This window comes from Papilio xuthus, unplaced genomic scaffold (genome assembly GCF_000836235.2).
Source record: "Papilio xuthus unplaced genomic scaffold, Pxut_1.1 DF827756.1, whole genome shotgun sequence".
In the NCBI taxonomy this organism is placed as follows: Eukaryota; Metazoa; Arthropoda; class Insecta; order Lepidoptera; family Papilionidae; genus Papilio; species Papilio xuthus.
Genome location: NW_013530893.1, coordinates 3,240,524 through 3,255,960, shown reverse-complemented (window position 1 = coordinate 3,255,960; position 15,437 = coordinate 3,240,524). Strand labels below are relative to the sequence as shown.

Genomic DNA, 15,437 nt, shown 5'->3' with positions numbered 1-15,437 from the left:
TTCTACATCTATGCCGAAATTCATCGAAATCCATTGAGTGGTTCTAGAGATACCTTCTAATAAACATACATTTAAACTTTCGCATTGTTAATAAAATGTTAAATATTACAAGTTTACACAGACCAGATTGTTTGCGATATGCTTGGAGCAGAACAAACCATATGTACAAAGACTGGAAGAATACTAGTGGAGCCTAATGGATTAGTATGCCATTTCGATATGTATGCCGATCAATTGCGCTGGCGCGGAAAAACGCGTCATCTACAGCATCCAGAAGGCTCCTTATTGTTTACACTAAGCTGATAAGGCGTGAAAAGTAAAATTAAACCTTTTTTCAATCGTATAAAGCTCAATTTTATTTGCGATAAAAATCTGCTTTCTCCACCCCGAGTGTGAACTGAATCTTATTATAGCCTGTATAATGGAAGACAGAGGTCAGGGTTGTAAGTACATACATGTGAGTTGTGCCCGATAAGCGAGATGACGCTGGCTCAATAACATCCAAAACTCACTATCATACGGAAAAAATATGTACGATGTTAATTTATAGACTTTTTGATAGATGGCGCTATTTTCCAAAACATTAAGTCAGGACTTCGGTTTTGATAACCTAGGTTTTTCACGTACAGCTTACATTTAAGCGCTATTTTATGGAAGCGGCCGATACGCGTGCTCTCTACATCAGTATTTGATGCAAACTGCAAACGCCCGGGCGGTGCATTTTGAGGCGTCATTCGTCACTTCGTCAGTTACCGCTCAGGACGCCGTTGTTCTAGACGTCTCGGAGTGCTACTAACTGTGAGTAATAGTTTTTTTTTTAAATAAAAATATTAAATATTATAAATGCATTTAAGTGATTTTTTTGTAAAAATACTCTTTGAGTACACATACATATAATGTTATTTTAGCGAAACATATGCGAGTGTAGTGCGCAGTAAATCCATTGTTGGAAACTTTGAAATGAACTTAAAATACTTATTTTAGCATATATGTTTTTAAATAGCAGTGTAAGGAATTAATTGTAAAACATATTGCTCGCAAGTAATCCCCCTAAACTTGTTTTTTTAGAAGTTTTCACTTGTTGCTTCCTACAGAGATTTGTCGTCTCCGGTGATCCGATACTAACGTATTTTATTTGAACTTTGTTAATCGTATATTTGTTTGATTTTTTTTAAGATCTAGTTATTTAATTAGTTTGCATGTCTGAAGAATAAAGCAAAAATAAAATATCTGTACGTATTAATACAATTGGAGTGTCTGAAAAAGTGCCATATTTCGTACACATTATGAATTTACGTTGCTGATAGCTGGAAAATATAAAAAAATATATATACGCAACATCGCGATTGTACCAAATAATATCCTGAACGACTGGACTGATTTTAGGAACGCGAGCATATAATTTTTTTCATTTCTGCGCCGACGAAGCCGTGGGCGACCGCGCGTGCGCGTTAATATGAAAGTAAAATTTTTAAAGGAAGTCTGTAAAATCAAATAAGAAATATTTTTGTTTAGTTAGGGTAACGCTAACTTGTAAAAATAAAAGTAATCTTATATTGTACAAACAGATCCAAAATGTCGAGTCCGAGTCAATCAGCGCCGCTGCTGGTGAATGGCGTGCAGTCCCCGCCCGCGCAGCTTGACGTACCCGAAGCGCAGCTCGACGTGCTCGAAGCGCAGCCCGACGTACCCGAAGCGCAGGCTGGCCTGCTCGAAGCGCAGGCTGGCGTGCCCGACGCGCTGCCCGCCGTGCCCGACGCGCTGCCCGCCGTGCTTGAAGCGCAGCCCGGCGTGCCCGATGCGCAGCCCGACGTGGCCGAAGCGCTGCCCGCCGTGCTTGAAGCGCAGCCCGGCGTGCCCGATGTGCAGCTCGACGTGGCCGAAGCGCAGCCCGACGTGGCCGAAGCGCTGCTCGCCGTGCCTGAAGCGCTGCTCGCCGTGCCTGAAGCGCAGTCCCCGGCGCAGCCTGCCCTCGCCGCGCAGAATGACATGCCTGCCCAGCCAAACGTGCCCGCTGTCCCCGAAGCGCTGCCCGCCGGGCCCGAAGCTCCACCCGCTGTGCCCACCACGCACGCACGAGCTCCCGTACCAGTCGCGCCTGTGAATGGAGAGTCAGTGCCGCACGCGGAGCACGACCAGCCGATACAACCAGCGCCGCCGCAACCGACGCCGGCACCAAGGCGCACATTATTTCTTTCGGTAAGCAACATTTAACTAGCTGTTGATCACACATTTAATAAATAAAAGGATAAAGTCTATCATACTCCTGCATGGATCAGCTCAGCTACCTTCGAGTAAAAATTTCATCAAAATCAGTTCAGCCGTTTCAGAACAAATGTGGACTTCCGGACTGATGAATTTGTGGAAGAACAGAAAATAAAAAGCTATTAAACGAACTTTAAAAAGTATGACAAAATTCTTGCAAAATTTACTCTGAAAATAACCGGTTAGAAAACATATTCTAGGAACGTAAAAACATGTACTAACCTTACCTAGTCATATTCCTGAATGTTATCCACACTTTTTTTACGATTTACAGCAGGCACAACTGCTGGAGGCACAGGAAATGTTCCGGACCGCGAACCGCGTCACAAGACCTGAAAAAGCTTTTATACTCGGCTTCATTGCTGGATCAAGGGGTTAGTTATTATATTTCAATTACTATTCGACTATAAAACATTTTGTACATCTTGTAATTATGCCACAAATGTAAAATAAGAAAGTTATTCTTAAGACAAGGAAGAAGAGCAACAGTGTTTTATAGGCATATGTATTGTAAAGTTTTTTTAACTTGCATATATTTTTTCGCAGCTTCTCCTAATCCTGAGCTGGGTCATATAATATCGATAAAACTCTCAGATAATCACGAGAATGTGATGCAATCTGATGACACCTTCATCACGATGGTGGCGGAAATCCACTTCCAAATGAATTTCAGCACTGGTCAATGGTGTCGCGTCAAGAGGTACCGGCCACTAGAGGGCGCTGTCCCACAAAAGATAATGCCCGGCTTCCCTATCAACCAAAATGGCAATTAAAATTAAACAAAATTATTGACGGTTGTTTCTTTGCCAATATCTATATGTATTTATACTACCTGTGCCCGCGGCTCCGTCCGGACGACTTCTGTCATCTGGTAGCATTTTAATTATTGAGGCTAATTATTTTATTGAAATTTATCTAACAATAAAATGAAATATATTAAACTGTGTTTTATTTTTGGATTAAATGTGTGCACAGAAGTGCATAAAATCATATGAAATTAAGAAAATTTATTACCTTTCATTCATGATTAATCAAAAATCATATCATTACTATTTATCAATATTGTTTCAACTTGAACATTATAAAATTAGCTTAATTTAGTAACTACATATATATTTAAACAAAGACATAAGCTAATAATTTACTTATATCAAACTAAAAATAAAACTAATTACTGTAAAACACCCTTTTCCATATTGTTCTTGTTGTCAATCTTATTTCCGCTATATCCAAAATGCTCGTTATAGCAGAATAACCAATGGATACGGTTGATCTATTGACTTGTTTAAACAGATATTACAATGGCTGTCGCATACTTGAATTCCTGACTAATGTAGTGGCTATACCTCTCTAGGAGATGGTTATTTTGCGTTATTATTATACTCCAGTATAGATTAAAGTTAAATATTGCAATAGTATCAGTGGTAGATTATTTAAGAAGTGGTTCCTGTGTCGACGACGAATGTTACGAGCTGAAAATTTTGAACGAAAACAAGCTTTGAAGTTATTTTAACTATGTGTGTAGCTCAGGTAATTGGAAAATGTGAGTAACAATTTAGTTTAATTGTAAATTAATTCTGAATTTGATCTACTTGTGAATAAAGTAGATAATTGCTCGTTCGTTGAAATGGTTAAATATTATTTTAATCAAATATCGAGAGAGCATAGCAAATATCACCAAACGGTTTTTGTTTCGAAAAGGTAAACTGTAGATTTATAAAGAAAAACTTCGAAAATGCAAATTAAATTATCTTTTTTAAATATGGAAAGGTAGATTAACGTTCGTTAAACATTTGAATGTGTAGTTATTCAGAAGAGTCAAAAAAAAAGTTTGTTTTGGAAAAGTTAATATAAAATATTACGAATTACATTTTGGAATAATTTGGATAAATTTTTGCCAATTTAAAGTAATAAATAGCTGTCTAATATGAGTAAATATTTTGGATGTAACCTCCCCCCCCATTGAACTCGTACTTTTCAGTTCGCATATCGATACTAATAGTATAAAGCGGAAGATTTTAAACGCGCTAATCTCAGAATCTACTGGTCTGATTTCAAAAATTCTGTTTTTGTTGGATAGTCCATTTATAGAGGAAGGCTTTAGGCTATATAACATTACGCTGCGACCAATAGTTTTATTTAAATCCGCGTGGACGCACTCGCGGGCGACAGCTAGTTACATAATATTTCGATACACCGACGCGCAATTGTTAAATATTGTTGATTACCGAGATTCAATACTTAATGTCATAATCTATTCTCAATATTATATATAGATATCATTTCTAATCAATTTAACTTCTTATCGTTGTACTAAGGTCTGTTTTTTATTTATATTAATCTTATATATTATTACTATATTATGTATTAGCCCGCAAGCCTTTGTTATATTTTACATTTATACTCATTGTAAGCGAAACTTTGTGTTTTTTTATGAGTAAATAAAGATCTTTAAACAGAAGTATTGAAAAAGAAAATGCTTTAACCGCTTCATAAGTTTTGTTGCATTTCTATAGAGTTCTTTTTAAAACTGTTGATTCGAAAGCGAATAAATATTTTAAAGAGGAATGTTTTATTTAGAGATCTTTGTTGTCGTGTCGATTTTACCTTTATAATTTGATACGTTTATTTTTATGTAACAATTAAACCTCACATATTCTAAAAAAAACTTTCATTTCCCAAAGATATTTTCCACCCTCGAGGGTAAAATTTTCATAAATTTTAAATGTCATAAAAATTTTCAACCCATTACAACCGCTTTTTCGCGTTAAAAAGTAGCATATGTCGTTTTCCAGGCTCTAGACTATTTGTGTGCCAAATTTCATTTAAAATGGGTTAGTAGTTTTTGCGTGAAAGGACAGACAGACAGGCAGAGTTACTTTCGCATTTATAATATTAGTAAGGATTTTTATAGAAGACGGAAATTTGCGGTAAACGGCGTTATCATTTACAGTATGGTATGTTTCGCTATAAACGATATGCCACTAGCTATGAGTCTATGTTTCTCAATCCTTGTCAAAAAGAAAAACATAAATTGTAATTTAAAAATCTCATTAATAGATGGCGCTATTTTACACAATGTTACACAAAGCTTAACTGCGTAATTAAAATACTGAAAATCATTTTCAGTAACATTTAACTTTGAGCCATTTTAAAGCTTAAACACATGTAAATTTTTAAACTATTAGTTTACGTTAAAAAATATTGAACTCCCTTCTATTTAGGTGTAATACCGCGCGCATTCAGAAAGCGCTTTAGGAATAAAATTTAGGGAACCTAGGTAATGTAGGGTTAGTTTTGAAGCGCTATTTGCTGTTGGCGTCAGTAAGGGGCGCCCTCTGCATAAGCCTTTGCTGCAAACGCCCAGGCGATGCATTTTAAGGCGTCAGTCGCTGCTCTGGGAGCCGCCGTTTCGGACGTCTCGGAGTGCTACTAATTGTGAGTATTAATTTTTTTTACATAAAAATGTTCATAGCTGCAAATATTTGAAATTTTATTATTTTTACGTACATATGTATAATTAAGCTAGCGAATATATATGCCGGAATATTGCGTCGCCAAATCCATTGTTACTGCCCACCCATTTAGTAAGACTGAGATGAGCGTAAAATATTTTTCTTGTTTTTTTTTCCCAATAAACGTTTAGCTATTAAAAGAATTGTTTTTTCTTACGAAACATATGTTTGCAATTTCGCCCCCACCCTTTTTTTCACTTGTTGCTTTCTATAAAGATTTTCGTCTCCAGTACTAATTTCGTTTATTTTGTTCGATTTTGGACTAGAATTAAACTAAGAATTGTATCTTTTATGTAACATCCTGACTAAACTATGATATTAGTATGGCTATGCTTTTGCGTCTAATTGTATCGATTTTATCGCAGCGAAATATTCTGTCTGTCGTCCGTGACTCTCGTTCAGCCGGAATAAAAAAAATTTAATATTTCTCTAGAATATGTTCTACATCTATGCCAAAATTTAACAAGATCAGTTCAGCCGGAGATACCTTTATACATACATCCATCCGTCCATACATCTAAACATTCGCTTTTATAATAGTAAAATGAAGTTTGAACATCACTGAACTAATATATATTACTGATTCTTACGGCCGTGACTTCTTGTGAGTTGATATGTAAAAATATTCAGAATACAAACGTTAAAGGACTAACCTTGGGTTTGTGAGACTGAAATCTCTGTATGAAACATGTCGTCATCCCTGTAATTATCTTCGACAAATATGTTGATTTCAACCGAGATTTTGGTCTAGAAAACCCAAGATATGTCGACGAAATATAACTTTATTTGTACGAGTATATTTTTTTTTAATTTATAATGTAGTTTTTAAATGTAGGATTCCGTTAAGGTGGCTGTATGTACAAAACAGTATGCCTCAATCTTACTTCTTACTAATATAAATGCGAATGTTTAGATGGAGGGATGTTTGTTTGAATATGTCTAAAGAACGGCTGAACAGATCTCGATGAAATTTGGCATACATATAGGACATAGTCTGGAAGAACACAAAGGCTACTTACTAATCATATTTTTTTCCCTCGTGAAGAGACGCGGACGACAGCTAGTTTGTTAAATTGGTAGTCCCTAAATTAAAAAAATAATTAGCTTTTAGACAAGAACGTCAGCCCAGTGCGAATTCCTTGGCTTCACACATAGTTTGAAATTCTTAGATGTCTTTGCAAATTGTATCACGATGTTTCCATGATTGTTTTATGTCTGTAGCATCATGCCATCGCTGTCGACACCGTTCCCCGCGGACGTGTTGCGTGCGGTGCCAACGCTGGGCGCAAGTGCACCCTGGCGCCTATCTATCGCCTTCATGAATATGCCTCCTCCTCAGGAACCCATCGATCTCACTGTGAGTAAACCTAAATTAATTATAAATACATCTACTCTATACATGGACAGGTTATAAACCTTAGTATTTCGATTTTCGCCACTTTGGCGCCAACAGTTGCGGCTGCTAACGGTGTTAAGGATTCGAAAAATAAAGAGATGACTTCCGGTTTTAGCTTTACCCATATTTCTACGGCGCCTTCTTTTTACCAAGGGTTTAGGGGGTGTTTAACAGGGCTACGTGATATTTTGTGAATCGTAGATCTATGGAGCTTTCTGCCCAACGCCCTGAGCGGTTGCCTAACCGCGCTTTACCTTAACGTCGATACTGACAGTTAACATTAATAGGGGCGTTTAATTCGGAACAAAGCAAAAGTTTTCACCTCCAAGAAATGACCTATCCATTTATAGAGAGTAGTATTGACGAAAACAGCGCTTGCTTAGTGCAGACTTATTGATGTAGACGTTATTGATGTATGCCCAGACGTATAGACCGACAAACTTATATGACCCGGTGGGCACGTGACTCTACATTACGACACCTTATTAGCTTTCCCTATTAAAATGAAAATTCATTAGATGTAAGATGATCTTTCCCGTGTCTTGTTTGTTTTTTCTTATAAGTCATTTTCTATGCAGCGCCTTTTTCACCGGGACAGATAAAATTGTCGCATTATACTACGCAGACGAAATGATACATGCGCATATATAACAATAATCAAGAAAAAAGGTTAATTTTTTTAACTCGGTGTAAAGTTCCACTGCTTTAATATTTGTATAAAAAATTTGTTTACCGGTGAGTCATAAAGTCGGTCGATATTAACAATTTAGGATATTGTTTCCGTTGATTCAATTATGTTGCATTTGTTTTCAGTTGTTATAAGTAGGGTTTTAGCATTGTCGGCGCCAGTGGCGAGATTTCTGCGACGCCCCCGTTTTTTAGGGTTTGAGGATTCCAGATATATTAGCAGGCGCCTCTTTATATCCAACTTTGGCCTGTTACGCCCTAGGCGATAGCCCCACCTCGTCCTACCATAACGGAGCTACAGACTGGGTTGTCATTGAAACACATGAACGCAATATGACATTATTTCTCTTGTTTTTTCAGAAACAATATTATGTTGTATACATTCAGCTGTGGGAATTTATCTCTACGTTTGTTAACAGCTGGAGGTGAGGCAATTGATACAGGAGTTGTTCCGCGACGCGAACTGCGTCACACGGCCGGAGCGCGCCATGATTGTCAAGTTCATCGCTGGCAATAGGCGTAAGTGAATTTAGATTATAAATAACTAGCTATCGATAAATTTGAAGTGTGTATAAAATTCTGTTTCTCGTTCAGTTTATCTTAAGGATGGCGACATACTGCTGGCGCACGGAAGACTCTTTTAGCTATTACATTCCAAAAATTAAATAAGCTTATTTTACACCCGCGTACGTCAGCTACTTTTTATTAAAATTCCTGTCAAAATAGGTCATCTTTTTCGAACATTACCTGGAACTACTTGCAAAAGATTTAAAAATAAAACTTGAATATCAATTTGTCGAATTTATTTTTTAGAGATTATTCAAATTAAATTAAACTCAATGGAATGCTGACACTTGTATTAATTATATATTAACGTCCTTTTCATATTCTTTGACAAAACAGAGAGAACAATATGTTTATAAATGTCTGAACTGTTGATACTCAAAGTTAGAATAATTATTTATGTCGTTTTCAGTTTAAAATTGATTTTAAATAATATTTTTTTTCGTCTGCAGACAACCCATGCCCGGCTTACGGCCACCTGGCGTCTATTAAGTTGTCATCCCATCTCCGTAACTTCACACAACTTGACAACACTCTCATCCAGCTGATCGAGGAGGAACACTTCGAGATGAACTTCCTCACAGGCCAATGGAGACGCGTCAGGAAACACCGCCGCCTGGGGTAGTCGGCTAACGTCATCTCCCATAACTTCCCTTTACCCCCAACTTTCCATCCTATCTATCCATCTATCTATCTCGACCCACTTCAATGACGTTTAATATCTATTATTCCCTCTAAAAATGTGTTTTATTTAATCTCCCGATTTTACGATTAAGGCAAAAATAAAAAAAAAAACAAGAACCCGATTGTTCTGATAAGAATACGAATTGTTACCATCATCATCTCATGCATACCACTTAAGACGGACCAAAACTATACATGCAAAAATGGTTGGGATATGGTCTTAAAAGCAATTGCATTACTGTTTTTTTTTCAATCAAAATTAGGGTGAAAGCAAGATTTTGTGCAGTATTGACATCGGGAACCACATAGTTAATATTATGAAAGTAAGTATTCTTTGATTCGACAAAAATAGAAGACTTTTGAATACTGAAAAGGGAAAAAAGAAACCCGTTTTGAAATAAATTCGTTTATTGTTTACAATTAACAAACATTTTGAAATACAAATATGGTTTAATACATCAATAACGTATTTATTCAATACGACAATCAATTCTATTTGAGATGTATTAACTAGGTCAGAGGAATGAAACCAGGAGAGGGAGGGTATCCCTTAGCCCTCGCAATAATCAATATTGGTAGTCTAGGTACACAGGTACCAAATATTATTTGCACGACGTAGTTTGCAACGCCCCTTTACCGTCATAAAGGCCTTTGTTGTCTATGCACAATAAGCTTAATATTTAAAAATACTATATTAATATTATATTAATAATAGATATATTTCTTGCAAAAGCAACAAAAAACGTATTAAATTTTCTTAGTTTCGTAGGCCCAGAAATCGAATATAGATGGCGTTTAAACACTATTGCCTGTTGCATGTCTGTTTACTGCCACGAGATGTCGCTAATCCAAGTTTCCTCAGTTTATTTTTTAATTCTGAAGAAATGGAATAAATTACTGGTGTCAAATTGAACCTGCTTAAAAAGTTTTAATTGATAGAGTAAGGAACTTACCTCTGTATGGGGGAACCTCTGAAATAAGACATTAGTTAGAATAAGTTGAATTTAAAAAATAATGTTGGGTGAAAATAATTAAAAATAACATAATTAAAATAATGAAAGTATGGTAACATTAAACATTCTATTCAAATTTTGAATTGACGTTTAACTGTCATATAAAATCAAATCAAATCAATTTTATATATTTTTGTAATATCAAAATGGCAAACGAAGCTGAGGAAACCGTACGTAAATTAGCAACGCACAAGGGTGTTGCCGGGGTGATAGTGGTTAATGGGGAAGGGATACCAATCAAAACAACTTTGGATAATCACGTCTCCGTGCAGTACGCGGGCCTCTTGTCCGCACTAGTGGATAAAGCGAAAGCTGTTGTCAGAGATCTTGATCCAACAAACGATCTAACATTTCTTCGTATAAGAAGTAAAAAAAGCGAAGTCTTGGTGGCGCCTGATAAAGAATTTATATTAATAGTTGTTCAGAATCCTGTTGATTGATATAACATTCAAACTTTATGGTCGCTCGTGATGAGTTGCGAGCATGTCTTCATGTCTGTTCACTTCGAACGAAAGCGTGCGCAATTTCCCGCTCCTGCGATGCGTCAAACGGATGCGCCTTTACAATGTGTAAAATTGTGTTCTTCTGAGCCTCCATAAAGTTTGAATAAAACTGTATTTTTATGAATGTATTTATTATGGATAGATTTTATCATGTGAATTATTAGTATATTAAAATTGTTTATGATGTTGGGTGTTTCCCTTTGGGTCGATTGATCTGTAGGTCGATCGGTTCAAAAGGAAAGAATCATTATATTAGTATTTATTATGACCAGAAATGTTTTTGGTAAAATTGTGTTACTCACATTTTACTCTTATTATATGTAGTTTTGTCAAAAATAATAATTTGGTTTTTATTTATTTGTCTTTTAAATTATACATAGTGAAATATAGATCAAAAATTTTACGTATAAATAATTTTTTTTATCAATTTTGTTGCGACCGCATTAAGCTATAGGATAGGGGGAACATCTTACTAAATCTACTTTACTTTTTACTTTATGTAGTAGTTAAATCGTTTGATAACCGTAGGTTTCCAACAACAAAATCACTGTGTAAAACACATCGTCATCTTTATCTTTCCTCTGACGAAATAGAGATAACAATATGTTTTAAACGGGGATATTAGTCTCTGAAGCCCACGGTAAGAAAACCTATAATTGGTAAGTAGTATTGCGTGCAAGGATGCATCTACATGACTGGATTAGTTACAGAAAAGTATGATGCAGTGGAGGGAGGGGGGGATGGAAAGCAAACTACCAGGAAGAGAACGCGGAATCAAATGTATACAATATACAGGGTGTTTTAATATACAACAAATATTTCTATAACTTTGGTAAATTTCTTATTGAAGTAGCTAATCTACCTTTCTTTTGCAACTGTGGAAAAGACAGACGTGCCGGCCTCACTAAAGTTTAGATGTATGGATGAATGTTTGTTAGAAGGTATCGCATGAATGGATGAACGAATCTCTATGAAATTTGGCACAGATGTAGAACATAGTCAGGAAGAACACAAGGGCTACAAATTAAGTTTTTTTTTATTTCTCGCGGACAGAATCGCGTGCGACGTCATGTCATAATAAGTGGGCAACCGAAAAATCTGAACATATTCATGAATAAGGATGAATGTGACGTTTGTAATTGTTAATTTAAAGAAGTGCTTGAAGCTATTCAACAAACAAATTTGCTTATGAATTGTAACTTAATATCGATAAAAGGTTGACCAAACTACATAATAATGTGTGATATAAATAATACTTAGTCTAATATTATGTATTAAAGTTATTGAAAAGTTATATTCGCGAGGAATATTGGAAAGTGAACACTCCTATTTGTGAGAGTTAGCAGGAAACTCGAACAGTCTAAGTAGGCACGCGATCTAACATTACAGTGAGCAGTGCTGGCCGCAACACTAGTCCTTTACTATTTTAATTAAAAACAAATGTGAATAAATTCCAAAGAGGTTTTTATCAAATTTCAAAATGAGAACAAAGCCGATTTTAACTTTTTCGAAGTTGGATGAGGAGACTGGGGAAATGCTGGACAGAATGTTCGAGAAAAAAGATTGTATGGTCGAAATTAATCCGGGACGCGTGATACTACCAGCTGACTATATGACCATAGGTCAAGATATACTGGACATGGAAGTGCTGGAAGACGATGTTTGGATGTGTTCGTATCCAAGGACCGGTAAGTACAAATTAATTGATTTAAAATGCATACGTTTTTTTTAATTTACAAACAAAGAAAATTAATCACTTTTTCTTATTAAATCTATAATATTTAACTTTTAATTTTATGGTCTTAACCTCTTTACATGGGCAGGCTATAAACCGTGATATTTTGTGCCTATTTGATTTTCGCCATTTTGGCGCTGACGGTATTGGTAGTATATTAATTACAATAGGCGCGTTTAATTTCCAACCAACCTATCCATCTATGATAATCAAATAATAATTTTAAGGATCAACATGGGCTCAGGAGATGGTATGGCTGATTGGTCACGATTTGGACTACGAAGGAGCCAAGTCACTGCAACAAGTAAGTTTTTCTCCTTAACATTTATCTTAATTAATCTGTGTTAAAAGTAGCGTGGGCTTCCAATGACTGTAAAAACTATATTTCCTTAATGGATGAAAACATTTTTTCATTTGTTTGTGTAGTGGAAACGCACGGTTAAATAATACGGGATCAATAAACTAGACGCATAATGAACTTGCATTTCCGGAGAAATTGCAAGCGAGTTGTCGAGACTCGTTTATTCACGTTACGTTCACTGCACACGGTTACTACTTAATCTAATAACAATTATTACAATGCGCTTCTAATAGTATAATGTATAGTAATGTATAATAATTAAATATAAAATAAAGTTAATGTTATTTTAAAATGATGGCTCCTGACCTATTTTTTCGAATTGATAACGTGACGTCACAAAATGGCGCTTGTACATTCTCATTTTAAACGTACTGGGTGTCAGTTTCCACGGCTGAAACATATAAAACCTAAGACCCGGTGGATTTTACCAACCAGTAACATTCGCTTGGAACCTACAAGAAAAAAAATGTGAATCTAAATTTTACTGGCCTACTTTTAGATCCGTTGTCCACTAGTCGAGTTGTCTTGCATCATGGTGGACGGGCATGCGCAGTGGCATGAGGAGTCAGTGCAGGGTACCTCGGTGGACCTGGTGAAGCACCGGTTGGCGCATCCCCGTTACATCCGCAGTCACCTACCTTGGGATCTCCTGCCTCTTGATATACAGAAAGATGACGGTTCTGCTAAACCCAAGGTATTGGTACAACCTAGATGTACAATTGGTAAACTCTTTTAATGCTTTATTTAACATTCATGGCGCATTCTTAACTTAAGTTTGTAAACAACTTCCAGTTGATGTTCTCCATACACGGACTGCAACTTTTTGAGAAGCAGTTCGTGTATGCAATCTTTATAATTTTTGTCAGGTTATTTACACGTCACGTAATCCAAAAGACATGGTAGTGTCTTACTACCATTACTGCACGTTGGTCCACGGCCTGAAGGGTACATTTGAGGAGTTCTGTGACATCTTCATGAGAGACCGCGCACCGTTTGGACCAGTATGGAATCATATACTGGGTAAGTGACCAACTTTCCTATGTATAGAGCTATGAACACATAATGTGGGGCAGTTGCTTTAGTTAAATTTTTAGTTTGAAACATTGTATTTTGGCCATTTAATAATATCAAATATCAATGTAATTTAACCTAACTTTAACTAATCCATTCCTATTTGACCTAAAAGACTGCAAGAAATACATAAAAAAAAAAATTACAGGTTTTTGGAATAGACGTCATGATCCAAACCTCCTCTTCATCAAGTTTGAAGAAATGAAACGAGACTTACCTTCAGTGGTGAAGAAGACCGCTGCCTTCCTCGGTAAAACGATGTCTGATGAGCAAGTCTTCAAACTCTGCGATCACCTCTCCTTCCAGAACATGAAGACCAACAGAGCTGTAAATCTTGAAGCTATATTAGAGAAATCATTCGGAAGAAGTTATTTGGAAAAAACTGATTTAAGATTTATAAGAAAAGGAGAGATAGGTGATTGGAAGAATTATATGTCTGATGATTTATCTAGAAGATTCGATGATTGGGCTGAAAGACATCTGAAAGGGACCGAGTTAAGTTTCGAATAAACTTTTATTAAATATTTTTTTCTATTATTAATTACGTATATGTATCATCTTTTTTTTTAATAAATTAATTTTTATCTTTATTATGTTTTATTTTTAATAATGTTTCGTAATTTAACTATGACAAAGTAGAATTAGTTTCTCCTATATTTTTATTTAATGGACTTCATACTAGTGGAACACATTTACTAAGATTTTTTGATGTTGACCAAAATATATGTAAAATTTGTTCTTTGTCTTTTTAAATATAGGATTAACTATACTTTTTAGTATTAGAGTTGTTCGCGTGAAATTAAATAAAAAATATATTAAGTCCTGACTATCTTTGTGCCAAATGTTATTCAGTTCTATTTAACCGTTTTCAAATCACCTAAGAAACACCAATTCATCTTAGTAATATTATAAATGAAAATTTAGATGCATGGATGTTTGTTTGAAGTTATCTCCAGAACGGCTGAACGGATCTTGATTAAATTTGGCACACATTGTCGGGAAGAACACTTAGACTATCAAAAAAAAATTCTGCGAAGACGTAGTCACGGGCGACAGCTAGTTAATCCATACATCCATCTAAACTTTAACATTTATTTAGTAAGATTGACACTATGTAAAAATTATCAATATTAACGTAACATTCATTTGTATTTTTTCTTAATATTAGATGAAAACAAAATCATATTAAATTTTCAACGTCAATTTATTTCCACAATAGTGAGAAACACAATCCTGACTGAAATGTTATACATCTATAGAAGCATCCTGTCATAATAAAATAACTTAATAATAACTTCACATGTGATCACAAAATAATAATATTACATCCTATTTTACGTAATTATGTTTATTATTAATTTTTGATTTAGACTCATTTACTATAAAGTATTTAAGCAGAATTTTAAAGTATTTTATCGTTTGTAAATTCTATTTATTAAAAAAATCATGATTTTTTTTTAATTACACAAAATTGCAGATTTATAGGCAAAATGTTAATTATGTAAAGAAAAAAATTAAAAAAAAACTCACTAATATGTTTGAACTTTATATAAAAATCTTTGTAAATAATAAAAATATAGCATTTAATCTCAAAACGACTAGATTTTAATTTCTTAATTGACTCACAACATTTCGCTATTTAT

General features: G+C 35.2%; 4 protein-coding genes across 4 annotated transcripts; all 4 read left to right on the top strand.

Annotated features, from left to right (window-relative positions):
• The first annotated feature begins 638 nt into the window (after nt 1–638).
• LOC106116212 (negative elongation factor A-like) lies at nt 639–3,147 on the top strand. The gene is made up of 4 exons (XM_013309967.1): nt 639–798; nt 1,569–2,199; nt 2,540–2,639; nt 2,812–3,147. The coding sequence occupies exons 2-4, from the start codon at nt 1,576–1,578 to the stop codon at nt 3,036–3,038; spliced, it is 951 nt and encodes a 316-aa protein (XP_013165421.1). The 5' UTR covers nt 639–798; nt 1,569–1,575; the 3' UTR covers nt 3,039–3,147.
• Nucleotides 3,148–3,562: 415 nt separating this feature from the next.
• On the top strand, nt 3,563–9,156 carry LOC106116204 (negative elongation factor A-like). Its single transcript, XM_013309959.1, has 5 exons — nt 3,563–3,808; nt 5,490–5,703; nt 7,002–7,137; nt 8,283–8,382; nt 8,880–9,156. The coding sequence occupies exons 3-5, from the start codon at nt 7,006–7,008 to the stop codon at nt 9,050–9,052; spliced, it is 405 nt and encodes a 134-aa protein (XP_013165413.1). The 5' UTR covers nt 3,563–3,808; nt 5,490–5,703; nt 7,002–7,005; the 3' UTR covers nt 9,053–9,156.
• A 1,046-nt stretch (nt 9,157–10,202) lies between these two features.
• On the top strand, nt 10,203–10,915 carry LOC106116229 (dynein light chain roadblock-type 2). Its single transcript, XM_013309987.1, has one exon. It carries the CDS (start codon nt 10,271–10,273, stop codon nt 10,562–10,564), a length of 294 nt encoding a protein of 97 aa, XP_013165441.1. The 5' UTR covers nt 10,203–10,270; the 3' UTR covers nt 10,565–10,915.
• Nucleotides 10,916–12,107: 1,192 nt separating this feature from the next.
• St2 (Sulfotransferase 2) lies at nt 12,108–14,304 on the top strand. The gene is made up of 5 exons (XM_013309834.1): nt 12,108–12,315; nt 12,590–12,666; nt 13,223–13,417; nt 13,590–13,743; nt 13,943–14,304. Exons 1-5 carry the CDS (start codon nt 12,108–12,110, stop codon nt 14,302–14,304), a joined length of 996 nt encoding a protein of 331 aa, XP_013165288.1.
• The last annotated feature ends 1,133 nt before the right edge of the window (nt 14,305–15,437 follow it).